Below are 14,718 nucleotides of genomic sequence, written 5' to 3' on the forward strand. Positions count from 1 at the left end.
TGAAGGCTACAGAATACTAGAAAATGTAACACAAGTTAAAAACATTCACTGTGTACTCCAACAGCTAAAAATATTCATAGTATGATGGGTCAGTAAATTCATTGAAATCCCTGTAAATAAAAATCAGCAGATTGTGAGGGGGGGTGTATAGAAACGTTTCTCAGATTTGGTTTATTTTACATGGAACGAGCCATTAATCTGTATTGTTGCTGTTTCAGATCTGCCATTCATTCAGTCCAGCCCATCGAGCTGAACTTCAGCGACAGTCCGGCCGACGGGTCGGCAGGAAACACCATTCAGATCAGCATGGACTGCATAACCATGCGTGAGCCGGATGAACCGCTTTCTGTAAGTACATGTAAGGTTTCAGTGGGAAAATAAATGGTTTACTTTAAATTCTGCTGCCTGAGAACGAATAATTTATAGAGGTAACAATAAAAGTAACCTTTGACGTGCCCAGGGTTACTTGAGCACATTATTTAATAATGCACAGTGCAACCAGTAAACTAAATAACCAGTTTACAGCCTGGTTTTTGGTTCAATACGCACAGAAACATTCAAATATTTATTTTTGAGGGCTATTATTTTTTAACCAGTAAATTCCAAGGCCTTCGTCTCATGCCCCGAAGCGGAAAACCATGCTTCTCCTTAAATGACTCACCGTTATCTCAGTAGCTAATTATTTTGTGCATTTTTCATCATTAATGCTATCACTTTCATTTTGAGTTGATTGGATTCACAGTGTATATTACATATGTTGTAAAACACAGAACCTACTTTCAAATTAACAATGGAATTTCCCCGGGAAGGTTAAGAGAAGGTGGTGCAGACTGGTTCCACACACCGGTGAAGGAAGGTTTATCTGTTTTTTCCTGAGATGTTGTCTGTAAGCTGGCGATTTTTATCTGATTTAGCCTGAGCTGTGCTTGACCTGGGTGGCCCCTCTGAGGCAGGTAGTGTGTGGTTAGTAGCGTGCACGCCTGTCACTGTCACATGACGTATCCCTCTTTGGACAGAGAAGGAGTTCAAGCTTGCAACATCTTAATACAGATGATCTGATTTTTCCAGTTTCACCACATATAACAAGACGCAGCTGCAGTGGAAGGAAAATTATAGAAGAATTTTATATCAGGAAACGTGTGAAACCCACCTTTGCATGTACTGCTTCTCTGCAGCTGCATTGCTGCTGCTCGGCTGCGTTCACCTGTACGCTTTTCAGGCATCAACAAAATCGGCTAACTGCTAATCAAAGCTCTGTAAGATCTGTAAGAAGTCCAGCATCCATGATTTAAAAAGTTTAGTGGAAGATTGGTGAAGTCAGGCTAGTTCAGGTATAATGATGTGCTACCTGCTGGTTTGCCATAGAGCTTCGGTTAGGCTTATATAGTCACATTTAGCAAAGTGAAGATGGATCATGAGGGTTGAAGGGTCTCCGATGGGCAGAGACGAACACAGTCATCAGGCAGGAAGAAAATGCCGAAAACTGACGTAACATCAGACAAGAGAACCTCTAAGATGGTCCATCCACGTCTTTGTGGTTTATATTCTTCAGTATGAAAAGTCCTGATACCAAGCTTATTGTCCTCGTTAAACTCTTAGTAGGCCCAAGAGTCATTTTTTTATCTGAAGTCTTTAAATACTGGGTGTCCAGGACATTGTGAGTTTCTAGAAACTGAGCTTAAAGATGTTCTGCGTATAAGCAGTGCTGATAAAAAACTGAGCGCTGAATAGTTTCTGCGGGGGTTGGGTCTGTTTTTAAAAAGGAAAAAAAAACAAGAGGGAAGGACTGCAGCGAGATAAAAAGGTAAAAACACGTTCGACACACGATTGGCTGCTGGCTCCGATGATTATACCATACAGGTGAATGCTGCCATTTTTATTTACAGTGTTTATATGTGACAACATATAAAGTGTTTCTACTCTTTCCATTTTTCCCATTTCTTGGTTTTGCATGTACACTCTTACTTAGTTTCATTAAGGAAAATTGAGGAATGATCTTGATTTTTGCTGTATCTGCCATATTTCTCGTGTTTCTTTGCAGCTACGCAGCCGGTTCTGGTGTTTTTCTTTACCTTTGTGCGATGATGGCATCCTTAGCAGCGATGCTTTCATTGCACATCCAGCCTACGTTGATGGGGGATAGTGTGTGAAGGCTTTAACAAGGAAACTCATTCCTAAATCATCTCTCTTGCTGTGGATCAGTGGTTTTCAAACTTTTTCTGGTATGCCCCACTTTAGAAGCCCAAAAAAGTTCACATCTCACACCTCACCATATTTTTTGCCAATCATTAGGTGAAAGAAACAATCGGGGCTGAGTTTTAGTTAAAGTTCAGCTCAGTTGTGTCAGTTTCACCCATCTTGTCACCTCGGTGTTCTCTGCGTCTCACAGAGAAAAACACTGAGTTAAAAGACAGGTTTGTAAACCCATGTTTGACCTGTAGCGCGGGGCATGTCCTTGTCAGCTCTGCTGCTCAGCGATGATGTGCACGCTCCCCTCCCAGTGCAGGAATGCCGTTGTCCAGCCAGGGCGGGAAAAAAATAGCAAATAAAAATTTTGTTCGGGGAGCTGAGTAACGTTACACTGTGCATCCCCCAAGGGGGCCTGTGCTCTCTTGAACTGATGATTAACGGCTCCACCCCCACCACCCACTTTCCACTTTGTGCACCAGAGAGGGGCGTGGTGCACCGATCTGGCAGCATCGGTGTGGGCTAAAAGCTCGCTCCGGTGGCCGCTTGCCAATCACCAAGCCCCAGCCGTTATTACCGAGTCATACCTCTGTTTTGATGAAAAGCTGCGGTGGGCAAACCCACCCTCAACCTGCCCCCCTTCCTCTTCCACCCGTGTGGAGGTGTGCCTCTTTCATGAGTCATTAGAATGCAGCTCACTGTTTAGTGCCCCGGGGGACTTATTTGTATTGTGTGGGCTTTACGTTTAATGTGAAATTCCTTTTTTATTCTAAATTTTTTTTCTTTTTCTTTTTTTTTTTTTTTTTTGCACTGTAGCTGCAGGGCAACAATTTAACGCAGCACCTGCCTCTGTTGTAGAGGTCCCAGGTCTCATCTATCAGTACGTGTCTTCTCCATGTAAAGGTTGTGGAGGTGGGGTGGCAGCGAAGGGGGAAGGAGAGGGTAGAATAACATGAAGGAATGTAGCGGGGATCGTGGCAGGAGAAACGCTATATCCTACCCCAAACAGCTGATTTTACAGGCAGATAAAGCTGTGATCAGCTGTGCGTGGAAGCTGCAGTTGTCGAGCAGAGGCACCGAGGTGCTTTTCAGTCGCAGGTTAGAGTTTAAACAACTTTACAGAGGAGTAGCTCAATCAACACGAGGCTCCTTCGAGATCTAATTACATGTTTGTGTTTGGATTTTTTTCCCCTCACCTACTGTGTGTCTCGGCGTGAGTGCCCCTGTGTTCAGTGTTTGTGCAGATGAGGGGTTTTCTCTTTTGTTTCCCACATTTAACAGAGCTAAAATTAATGCTTTTTAATGCAGACTTTAGCACATGTGGTGCGCTTATTACCACAGCGTTTGAGCCCTTTCCTCCAGCCTTTAACTCCCAACGTTATTTTTTTTTTCTCTCTTTCGAAGCAGCGAGAGGCTTGCAGTCAAACTTTATTCGTCAGGACGTCACACTTTATTTAATCCGAAGCAAACTGGTGCATGAAGTAGACAGACATAAAGCGCTCCTTTATTTTGTTTTAATGCTCCACCAGTTTGCCTCCAGCACTTAAAGGTGAAGACCAAAGAACGGTTGCTTGCCACGGTCCACTTGAATGCTGATTTGGTAAGAAGTCAGAGTTTAGATGTGGGGATGTGGGGCCCCTGTTACTTTCTGTGTCGGTCATGGAGAGCTGTGTTTTTACGCCACAGTTTTATATGGTGCCCGGTTCAACAAAAAAACATGCAGGTTGTGACCAGGTGAATGCATCTTTCAGTAATGTTTTCTACTGTTTGATGACATTTTATCTGTCTCAGAGCCGACTGTGCACTTGATTGTGGCTGGTCCAGATGTGGTGAGGACTTAACTGAAGCATATCTCATAAAGATGTAATTAGTGCTTTTTTTTTAATAAACAAGGGTTTGAAGAATATGTTTTCCAGTCCAGGTGATTTTCTTTCAGGGGAAAAGTTAGAGGCTCTTCAGAGGTGCCAGCAGGAAAAACCTGTTATGGATATTATTTTAAGAAATATCATGTTTGAAACCAGGTTTTTCAGCAGTATTGTGAGAGCTGGGGCAGAAAAACCAGGGTTTTACTGCTCAGTGGCTTAAAATCTTTAACTAGTTTATATGTTTTTATTCAGTAAAAGAAACTTTGAAATTCAATTAGGTACTAAAAAAAGGTTCTTTTGTGTTTCACAGTTTCTTTCTGCACAGCGTCTGTGGTGATCAGATAAATGAAAAAGCAGCGATTCTGTTTGAAATAAGCGGCAGAGTCTCTGTGCTCATTGTTTGTGATGCTGGAGGATATTGAAAAGCGGGCCGTGCGAGTGATCATGTTTTCAGAGCCGTGATCTACATTTCATTTTCTAGTGCCAGGGTTTTTCCTGAGTAGAAACATTTTTGGCATTCCCCAAAATGATTTTAACTGTTTCATATATGCAAACAAAATGAGCATTTTTCTTTATCAGATTGTCAGAAATAGCACGACGGAAAGATTTCTGTTGAAGTAGGTAATAAAGATAAACTCCAGTAGGCCCATTTTGAACCAGGACTCGACAGAGTGTGTAAATATAGAAAAAGAAACTTTTTGAAACATAGATGCAAAGTGCTTTACGGAAACATTTAAATAGATCACACGGAAAACTCAAAAAGAACAGTAAACACATTTAAACCTGACCAAAGAGTGTGAATACTCGGGGCTCATGCTTGACCCACACATGGACCTTGAGGCTTATGACAAGTCAGATGTGTTCAGTACTTGAACCTCCAGAAGCTTCAGCTCGGAAACTAAACCTAAAAGTGGGTTTCCGTGGCTGAATTGCAGGTGAAGTTGAAAAATTTAAATACTTTCCGTCTTCTCAGTGTGTGAAGTTTAGATTTAAACGGAGTCTGCAGCACTGAATTTGAGCCCTTTTACTTACCAGTATATATGTGACACAGTGCTACGTTGGTGTAAAAACATCCCGGCTGCTCTGGTAATGCAAAAGATGTCCAGCACATTGTTTTAAAGTGTAGTCGCTTGTCTGATTATTTGTATTTAAATAAAAGAATTGAATTAGCGTGCCTAAGTGTGACTCTGCAGCCATTTGGTCAGCGAAGGTCGTAAAAATCATTGCTGAAAATGCTCCCAGTTTCTCTTTCACTTATAAAATGTGTCTGTGGATAAATTAGCTTCCCTAAAAGCAGCTTCAGTGATTCAGGATTTGGTGGCAGTTGATTGTAAGGATTTTAGGATTTGCCACCCAAGTGATGCTTTCTGCTGCTCGGTTGACCGTCTGCGTCTGTCAGTGAGGACGGCAGCTTACTCTGTTTTAGGTCAGGTGTCTGTGCCTTTGCAGCCTCTGCAGCCTGACACCCGATACTAAACTAATCTAGCGGACTTTAGGACTAGCCTCTTTAAAAGGAAAAACTTTAGCAAAGCCTCTTTTGTCTGAGCCTCTGGATCTGCAGATCTTTAGTCGCCGCCTGCTCCAACTCAGTTTCTCACCGCTGTAGCAGCCGAGGTGATGCAGTTAACCTTCAAGTGACCGAGTGGGGTCTTTGAAGAAGCCAGCTGTTTATTTCTACATGCTGTCATGACATTTTTAGTCATAATGTTACCTATCGTTAATCTAATGTTTACACTTATCAGTACATTGCTGTAGAAATGGATCTGTTTTGGAGTGCAGCTCCTGCCTTCGTTGCATTTTACAGCCTCTGTTCTGTAATTTACTGCAGCGTTAGCCGCAAACTGAGGACTCTAACCTCTTTCGCAGGTCACTGTTGTTTTAACATAATTAGAAGTTTGTTTAGCCAAACAAATGATCACCCTCAGAAGCTGCAGGTTGGCCCGTGTTTGAGGCCGGGAGTCTTAGGAGGCCGCTGGCTTGAGCTCCTTAAAGTGTTGATTTGCCTTTTGTGACAGGCTGACCTGCAGGCCTGAAACCCCGGGACCTGAGCGGGGTGTGGTTGATGATTGGAGACACTGACTGCACGTCACAGTTGTGCTTTAGATTTCAGACAACTTTCAAATCATTCTGACCACAGGGCAAGATTTTTATTCCCCCGTCACCAAAGAAGTGATGTGTGCCCTGCTGACTGGCCTCCACCTCCTCCTCCTCCTCTACCTCTGTCATGGAGCAGATCAGCTGGCCGTATCCAAATATCATTATATCTGCAGTATCTCCTCTTAAGTCAAAATAATTCTCATTTTATGTGATTATATAAAGACACAGATTCTCTTTTAGATGTTCATCTGAGCCTATAATGTCAATCTTCTGTGATATTTTTTTACTTCTTCATTGTGCATGTTTTTAGTTCATATTAATCAAAACAGTTCATTAAAAAATGTCCCAGCATCACCCAACAGTTGTAAATGGAAGCTTCTCTGCATAAACTGTATGAATCCCAAGTTAAATGAAATCCCACTCACTAGGCCACTCTTATTGGAGCTGCTGGAGTCACAGGAGAGCGAGCGGCTCAGTCCCACCGTCATTACACAGGCTGAGAAACAATGCATGTTTCCAAAACAGATCTACAGCAGTCATCTCTGATAGATACAAGTAATCTACGGGAGTCCCTTTGTTTTCCTGCAGGCCTCTCCATTCACAGTGCTCTGGGGCTTCAGAAGGGAGCCATTCTTATGCTAACAAGCAACTGTGTATCTGTCCCGAGCCCAGACCGCAGCTCCCACTCAGCGGCCTGCACTGTAGGAATTAATCGTCTCGCTCATCTCTTTTTTTTTTTTTTTTGGAAAATTATCTTAAACCACCCGAGGCTGTGTTTTTTTGGTTAAAAACTCATTTAAAATGTTTTAGTTTTAATTCGTCTGAGAACAGCGCTGCTTTTGGAAAATTCAAGACAAAAACATACTTTTTTCTCCATTTTCTGTCGCTTTGCCTTCTGCGTTGTCACGTCGTTGCATATAAAAATTAATAAAACCTCTGAAATGCTTTTTTTTTTGGTAGCAGTTCATTATAAACACAGCTGCCAAGTCGACAAAGTCATTCGTTTTCTCTGCAGAGCAAGGCCTCTTCTTCTGGGTGTGGACAGGTAAAGCTCCTTAGACCCACCCCCTTTTCTTCCAAGGTATATATGACCATCCCATAGATTCTTATAGGAGCTTCTGCTTGTCCACTTTGCATCTGTAGTCCACATCACTCCTTTTAGAGTGAGGAAAAGAGATTTGTGGAATCCTGGAGCCAGTGGAGCAAACAGCAGCAGCTCTGCTCAATCTCAGCGCCAACATGTTGTACCTGGAGACGGGGACCACGACTTCTTACAACGAGGTAAGAGCAGCGTGGGAAACCGGGCAGCAGCCTTCGCTTCCAATCCTTTCGTCCCCCAGCCTCCTTGGCGTGAAGGACACATCAGAGAAAAAGGCCTCGTAGTTTGAAACGTAGATTTTATGTCACTATTTAACGTTCCGTAGATTGGAACATGGAATCGTGTAACTGAGACATAAACTGCAGGAAAAATGGAAAAGAATCAGAAAAAGACAAATAGTTGGGGTATTTTTTTATTAATGAAGTATCAGTTGACAAAGAAGGATGTAATGTGGGTATTTTGTCTGTTCTGTGCTTTGACCTCATCTTTGTGTCATTGTGTGATTGTTTTTGTCCACAGTTGTGTACGTGTGACAGTCCAGAGAGCAGGGGAATGTAAACACAAATCTGGATATTTCCTCCTTGTGAAGTGTGTGTGTGTGTGTGTGTGTGTGTGTGTGTGTGTGTGTGTGTGTGTGTGTGTGTGTGTGTGTGTGTGTGTGTGTGTGTGTGTGTGTGTGTGTGTGTGTGTGTGTGTGTGTGTGTGTGTGTGTGTGTGTGTGTGTGTGTGTGTGTGTGTGTGTGTGGCGGGAAAGGATTTAATCTGTTTCTATCTCAGTTAGTTTGTTTCTTGATAAAAGTTGGAAAATTTGGGTATAAAAAAAACTGAAAATGGTTTTGATTTAAGGTGGTGCCATGTTTCTCTTTCCATTAAATCTTCTGTTCTGTTGAAACCAAAGACAACAAGAGTTGAATCAAAAGAGTAAAATGGGAGGAAAGAGTTTTTAATAGATACATATTCTTTAAAAAAAAAATCTGGTCCTTTAGATTCATGTTTTACCCTAAAAGGGAAACCATAATTGTTGCCTTACCTGCGTTTGCCGAGCTCGATGGCAGACACATCATCTTAGCTTTTTTCTTCTTTTTTAAAAATGATTGACAACCTGAACTCTAAGTTAAACACTTCAGTCTCAGCTCTTTTCCTTGGATTTTTACTTTTCCATATATATGTGTCTGTTATTTCTTTTTCTTTTTTTTTTCCACCAACCGAATTCCAAACCAAAGCTAACGCCGAGCGGTGATAGATTCTCAGATTGCAGGTTGTGGATAGCAGGTGTGTCAGTTCGCTGTCTTTTTAAGTTGTTGAGCAGGGGGTCTTTAAGTGGTGTCCAGCTCAGTGTGTGTGTGTCTGAGTGTGTGTTTGCGTGCGTGTGCGGGGTATCGGGTTCCCCCCGGTCCCCAGTCTCCTGGGAGCCGCTGCAGCCATTAGATGGTGGCCGGCCAGGCGTTGCTGTTTTGTCCGGGGTCGTAATTGCTTTAATGGTATGTTGATGTAGATACAATCACCTGCTCTGCCCACCCCAGCAGGTATGAGGTGCCGATAGACCCCCACCCACCCAGCCCCACCTCACCTCCCCCCTCTCGGCCTTGTTGAGCCTTTAATGTCTCCCTTCCCCCTTGGTCACTCATCGCAGTCCCTCCCAGATGGTCTCATATGCTGGTCCAACGCGGAGCAGGTCAACGGAGAGCCTGGAATGAGCTCTTTCCCCCTCAGGCCGGGTCTCATCTGGCTCCTGCTGTCTCTCAAGATTTGGCGTTATCAGTGTTTGCGCTCTGCGGCTACACAAAGCAGCAGCAACAGGAGGATTTTAGAAGCTCTAGATAGAAACTGTGGAGCTTTCAGTTGGTCAGTGTATAAGTGCTGAAACAGTGTGGCGCTTCTGCTCCTCGTAGGGGACTGCTGTTATGTCTGTGGAATTTTCTGGGTTTATCAGAGACTGTGATCTGTGTTCTCACAAAGAAAACAATCTCTGCTGCCTCGCGATGCTGCTGATAATGACACTCGCGCTATTATACTGATGAGAAACGAGTCAAAAGAACCGAACTGACTCTTTAGACGTGAGTTTTGGCGGGAGTGCAGAGAGCGTTTTCACCATTAACATTTCATATTTTTTTTAGTCTATTCATTTGGTCGCATACCCAGCGAGGAATGCATTGATTTGAATGCATGCGCGTGCCAAACCGAATGCCGCAGCAGCAACTTCTAAATGAGCCCTGCCACGTGTATTTAAAATATCCCTGCTATGTGTTGTGGGTAATTCAGGCAATCGCTGTGAAGGTCAGCAGTGTCCTTTTGCCGCTGGTCTGAAGCGTTAGCCCAGCGTTTTCTCTCAGACAAAGAAATGCGCTCGCAGGCCTCGAACAGAAAGCGCAGCTTTTTGTAAACTTTATTAAAGGCTGCTGCTGATTTACTGTGCTTCTGCTTTGCACAGCCGTGGCATCCCAGAGGCCTGAACACAGCGTCAGCTATAAACAGAAGGAATTTTTAAGAGCTGCTAAAGTGGTTATTAAATGCTGGCTGTATTATAGTGGAATAAGATCTGATTAAAGGAAATGAAGAGAAGGCCTGAAAGTCCCTCACGCAGCCCTTTCTAAAAGCTGATATCCTGCTTCCAGCCAATTAAACATTAAAACGTGATGAGTTCAGGTGAAACCTCGCTATCTGGTCAATTACAGCTTTATCCTCAAATCCTCATCTTTGATCCTGATTTTCATTTACACCACGAGAAGCTTTATCTCAGGCCCTGTATTTAATGTTAAGTAGTCTACGTCAGCCTGTCTGCTTTATGCTTCTGCTTTTATCTATGTTTGGTCTGAGGCCACCATCAGCCTTTTCTTTAGAATAATCATTTGGCATTGATAATTGGTGCCTGTCAGATCCACCATAGCAGCTGCCAGCATCAGGTACTGGGGGAGGCTGTGTCATCTCTCAATGGCTGAGTGCCTCAGTGGAATTGCACCATAGTTCAAAAGAATCACTCTGATATCACCATCGCTCGCGCTTCATTTACGGGAAAACGGTGAACAAACAGGAAATAAATCCACCGAGCTCGTTCCCATGGGAAACAGGGATTATTTTCATTTTTAAAATATGCGTAGGTGGGGGAAAAAAAAAAAAGAACTTTGTTTTTCTTACCATCCATTTTTTCCCCCTGATTAGATCCACAGAGCCACTCTTAGACCTGTAATACAAGCGTATAATCAGTCATCTGTGTGAGAGTGTGTGTCCCCACTAAAAGCTGCAGGGTCTCCCCCAGGAAGGACTTTCTTTCTTTCTGTGCGTGCGTGTGTGCTCCATTCACAAAACACTTGTCTCTTAACACCTGCATGCCCGGTATAATTGTTTCACGCGGCCTCCTTATAAGCTCCGGTGTCATTGTTTCTGAGGGGTTTAAGCCCCCCCTTCCTCTGCCAAACAGCCGCTCCCCTGTGGCGCTGCTGCACAGGTATGCCGAGGTTGACTCCAGTGACCTCTCTCAGGTGTGCCTGTGGATCTGCGTGTAATAAAGCGGCATCGTTGATCCATAAGTCACTCCCTTGACTAATAGTTATCTAACCTACCAACCCAGTGTTTTGTTGATCATCTGGAGCAACGCTAACACCTGGCAGGGCAGTGGGTGTGAGTCGGACAGCTGTGGCCAGCCGTGCTCGAAATAAACGAGAGGCCCTGGAAAGATTGATGGCCGTCTAAAGAGCACGAGCGATGGCACCTCTTCCAGGAATGTGCTGTTTATAAATGGAAAGGAATGGGGTGAATGGCAAGCAGAGCAAGCAAGAAAGGGCTGGCTACCACCCAGGAGTACTCTCCATCCTCTTTAAAGGGGACATATTTTAATTCCAGTCGTCCTGTCTGAATATATGTGGGGGAAAAAATGGCTTTGTAGGGAGAACGTGTTTATTTCATATGTTGTCTTAGTCTTCTACCTTAATCACTGATGTTTGGATGAGGCTGTTTTTATTTCATTATGACAAAATTTGCACAAAACATTTCGTCTGAAGCATTTGTGACTGAACACATTCCTTTGTCGCTCTTCCCCCTCCCAATCCTCTCCATCTTCAGTCACAGTACACAAACCTGGGGCTCCTGAATGGTATGGATCAGAACATCCAGAACGGTGGCTCGACCTCCACCAGCCCCTACAACAACGACCACGCGCAGAACAACGTGACCGCCCCGTCGCCCTACGCCCAGCCCAGCTCCACCTTCGATGCCCTTTCCCCCTCACCGGCCATCCCGTCCAACACAGATTACGCAGGCCCACACACCTTTGACGTGTCCTTCCAGCAGTCCAGCACAGCAAAGTCTGCCACCTGGACGGTAAGACCCGTGTTCGCTCAGTGTTTGTGGAGTCCTGCATAAAGTTAGTGGGGTTCCACTTCCTTTTCTGCAAGCAGTCTCGCATTAATGTCGTGCAGACCCCACTGATAGGCCTCTGCATGTGGGACAGATTTAAGTGAATATGATTTATGACTTAATAATAATTGTGCTGAACTCACAAATTTGACCAGAGTGAGAAAAGACTCAAACTAAGAATATTTAATTGAAGTTAATTTTGTAATATCGATCAGATAAATGTGTTTATGGTTTAGTTTCTATTAACTAGAATAACTTTGCGCTTCACTTCTTCATCAACAGGTGAGTACTGGAGGTTAAGAGAGCACACTAAGTAACACATTAACTTTTTTATTTAAATAAGATATACGGGAAGCTGGAATTTTACTTAAGTGTAAAGACTGAAAATAGGGAGAAGAGGAAGAAAGACTCTGTTACACCATCTCCCATCGTTCCTGTCCTGCTGGACAGAGGCTGCATTCATGTTTTCTTTATCTTATGTTCCATAAATTGTGTTTTTAATTAGACATCATAACCATCAGCACTCAAGATAAAGATATGACTTTTGTTTTATAGCTACAAAAGAATGAAAGCTTTTGTCATTTTTTTATTGCGTAATAAATTTAAGCCCACAGAGACCCTTAAATGTGCTACCTGTCAGCGTAACCCATCATTGTAGGAGGTGATGATTTATCGGGGTGGAGGTTAAAGAGACACTTTCACCTATGAACTTCTTATCTGACTTCTGGCTGGGAAGAATGTCACCTGAGATATTTTTACATCAGGACTGAACCTCAGGGTTTTTCAGTTAACTTCTCACTGACAGGGGGAAGAGTAGGATCTCACTGCATACACTGTCAAAATCATGGATGCGCTCATTCATGTGATAGGAAATGTGTTAACTTGAGTTGTCTTACTTGACAGAAAATGTGCTATTTTCTCATATTTGGACCATTTTAGATACAAAAATGTCTGGAAATTGTTAACTTCAGCTAACAAAACTGTTAGCATTGCAGGTCATTTAGTGTTAAAACGTCTTGACGAAGCACCAAAAACAACTTTGTACAGGAAACCAGAGCCCTGCATGTGTGGCTGGTTAAAGTGAAAATGAAGAGGATTAAACTTTTATTATATATCTCACAGTGACCTCACTCAAGTGCAATTTCCCTTTTCCTCAGAAGTCGGGTAAAGTTGACTGATGCTGTGTTGATGACAGAGGTAAACAGGTTGAATCGTTGCTCCTGTCCCGTGCAGCTAGATGTCACCATCGTCGGCTCATTAAACCGACTCAACCGGCTCCTCTCGCTCTGTCATTACGCATCACAGGGCTGAGGGACAGCTGTTGCATCAGTGCTCCGCCTGCTCGGTTGTTAATGTGTGTGCTGTGTGGCGACGCAGGAACAGAGGCGCAAGTTCGGTGCGCTAATGCACTCTAGCGGACGAATTTGGCGGCGGCTTTTTGTCCCTGCGTCATAATTTGGGACAGCTGTCACATCATCGAGTGACGGCACGGGCGTCAAAGGAAACCCCGTCTGTTCACATACAGAATCTGGGTGAAGTAACTTTGTGACATGTCAGTTATTACATAACGAAGCAGAAAACACTTAATAGAGAAAAATATTTATTAAAAATTTCCAATTAACAGTCAAAAATGCGGGCCGTTTGAGGAAAACCTGCTGAGCGCATTGATGCACCGAATTTAACGTGCTGTAGCTCCCAGGCAAACTCAGGGAGTGCTGGGCGATCTCGCCTTACTCCTTGGCCACGCCGAGTGTGGGATCGTGACATTTACCCAATTCCCACAGTGCCTCAGTCATCCCTCTCATTTTCAGTCCAAAAACAAAAGTGTTTGTCTGATGTGCAACCGTGAGGTGGCTCACACTGTGGTTTGTGAGCGGCACGCCCCAGTCGCAGTCGTCCCATCGTAGACACATGCAGGGAACCAACGATGTGTCCCACAGTCATAACATATGATGCAAGACTGGTTTGATTGGTCTGGCTTAACATGGAAAAGTCAGGGACTGCTGCTTACAATCATTGCACTGATTAAAGACTTAACTTTATGTAGTAGTTCAGTGTTTTAAAAAACATTAAAAATACAATAAAATATGATTTTTTTCTATAAATTCTGTTTTTTAAAGTGCAGTCGCCCAAAGTCTCCACAAGGATAAGAAATGGGCACGAGAGCTAAAATATGAGAGCAGTAAACACAAACAAGTGCTGTTGTGCAACATCGTCTTGTGCAGTTAACCAATCGAAATAAAGTTTGTTCTCCTAACGAAGGATGGGTAGCATTACAAAATCAGAAAGTAATTAGCAACACCTTTTGTGCAAAGCACCTCATTAAGATGACTTCTGCATTAGCAAGAATAACAACTTTGCACACCTGTGGATAACCAGCCTGTGCACAGAGGCTGTGCAGCCAGTTGGACATTTACATCAGCAGCACCACATAATCGGCAACAAGCTTGTTCACTTCCCTCGGTGACAGCTTTAGCTCAACTCTAAGCTGTTCCTGTTTCAAAGCTGAAGCACCACCATCATTATCCTCCTCAACTGGCCACCAGTGTTGGTGGAGATTGCAAATGTGCAGCTGATATAAAGCTATTGCACTGGGAACAAGTAAGTGAGCCCATTTGAGAAGTTAAAATACACGTTTGACTTCAATGTCAATTTATTTCCCTGTGGTAACAGAGGCGGGCAGGTTTCCTTGGTTCCTTTATTTACTGCAACATGACACGTCCTTCCTGTTGTTACAATTTATGTCCATGAAAACAAACACACAGACTGCTTTCTTGGCTAATGACTGTTTTTAATTGGAGTTTTATTTTGACCATACATAAATAAATAAGAGCCAAGAAGTGGATGCGCTGCACTGCTTAGAGTTTAGAGCTACTGCCAGTTTAGAGCCCTCATCTCGAGTTGGCCTTGAAAACAATAATGCACGAATAAATGATGACCAGCACGTGACTGATGGTAATGTTTTCTGTGAGGTCGGGCTGGTTCCACATGCTCTGTTGTTGTTTTTGTACCTCGCAGCCAGGTTAAATGTCACTAAACTCTGAAATGCAGTTGATCCTGTCAGAGAGGATTCGTTACAGCTTTTCCCCGCCGAACATCGTTTTGTTGATTTCCAGA

The 14,718-nt window shown here is 43.4% G+C and overlaps 1 protein-coding gene across 9 annotated transcripts in view; it reads left to right on the top strand.

Moving 5' to 3' along the window:
• The window catches only part of tp63 (tumor protein p63), a 57,636-nt gene that overhangs the window by 30,554 nt on the left and 12,364 nt on the right, over positions 1 to 14,718 (top strand). For 7 of the 9 annotated variants that reach the window (XM_039606328.1, XM_039606326.1, XM_039606330.1 and 4 more), the window contains 2 exons: positions 219 to 348; positions 11,308 to 11,565. In XM_039606328.1, coding sequence (XP_039462262.1) covers positions 219 to 348; positions 11,308 to 11,565 — 388 coding nt within the window. Of the gene's footprint in view, positions 1 to 218; positions 349 to 7,265; positions 7,431 to 11,307; positions 11,566 to 14,718 lie in introns of those variants that run through there. The other 2 variants (XM_031730530.2, XM_031730531.2) reach the window with 2 other exon arrangements.

Source organism: Oreochromis aureus, linkage group 23 (assembly GCF_013358895.1).
Source record: "Oreochromis aureus strain Israel breed Guangdong linkage group 23, ZZ_aureus, whole genome shotgun sequence".
Classification (NCBI taxonomy): Eukaryota; Metazoa; Chordata; class Actinopteri; order Cichliformes; family Cichlidae; genus Oreochromis; species Oreochromis aureus.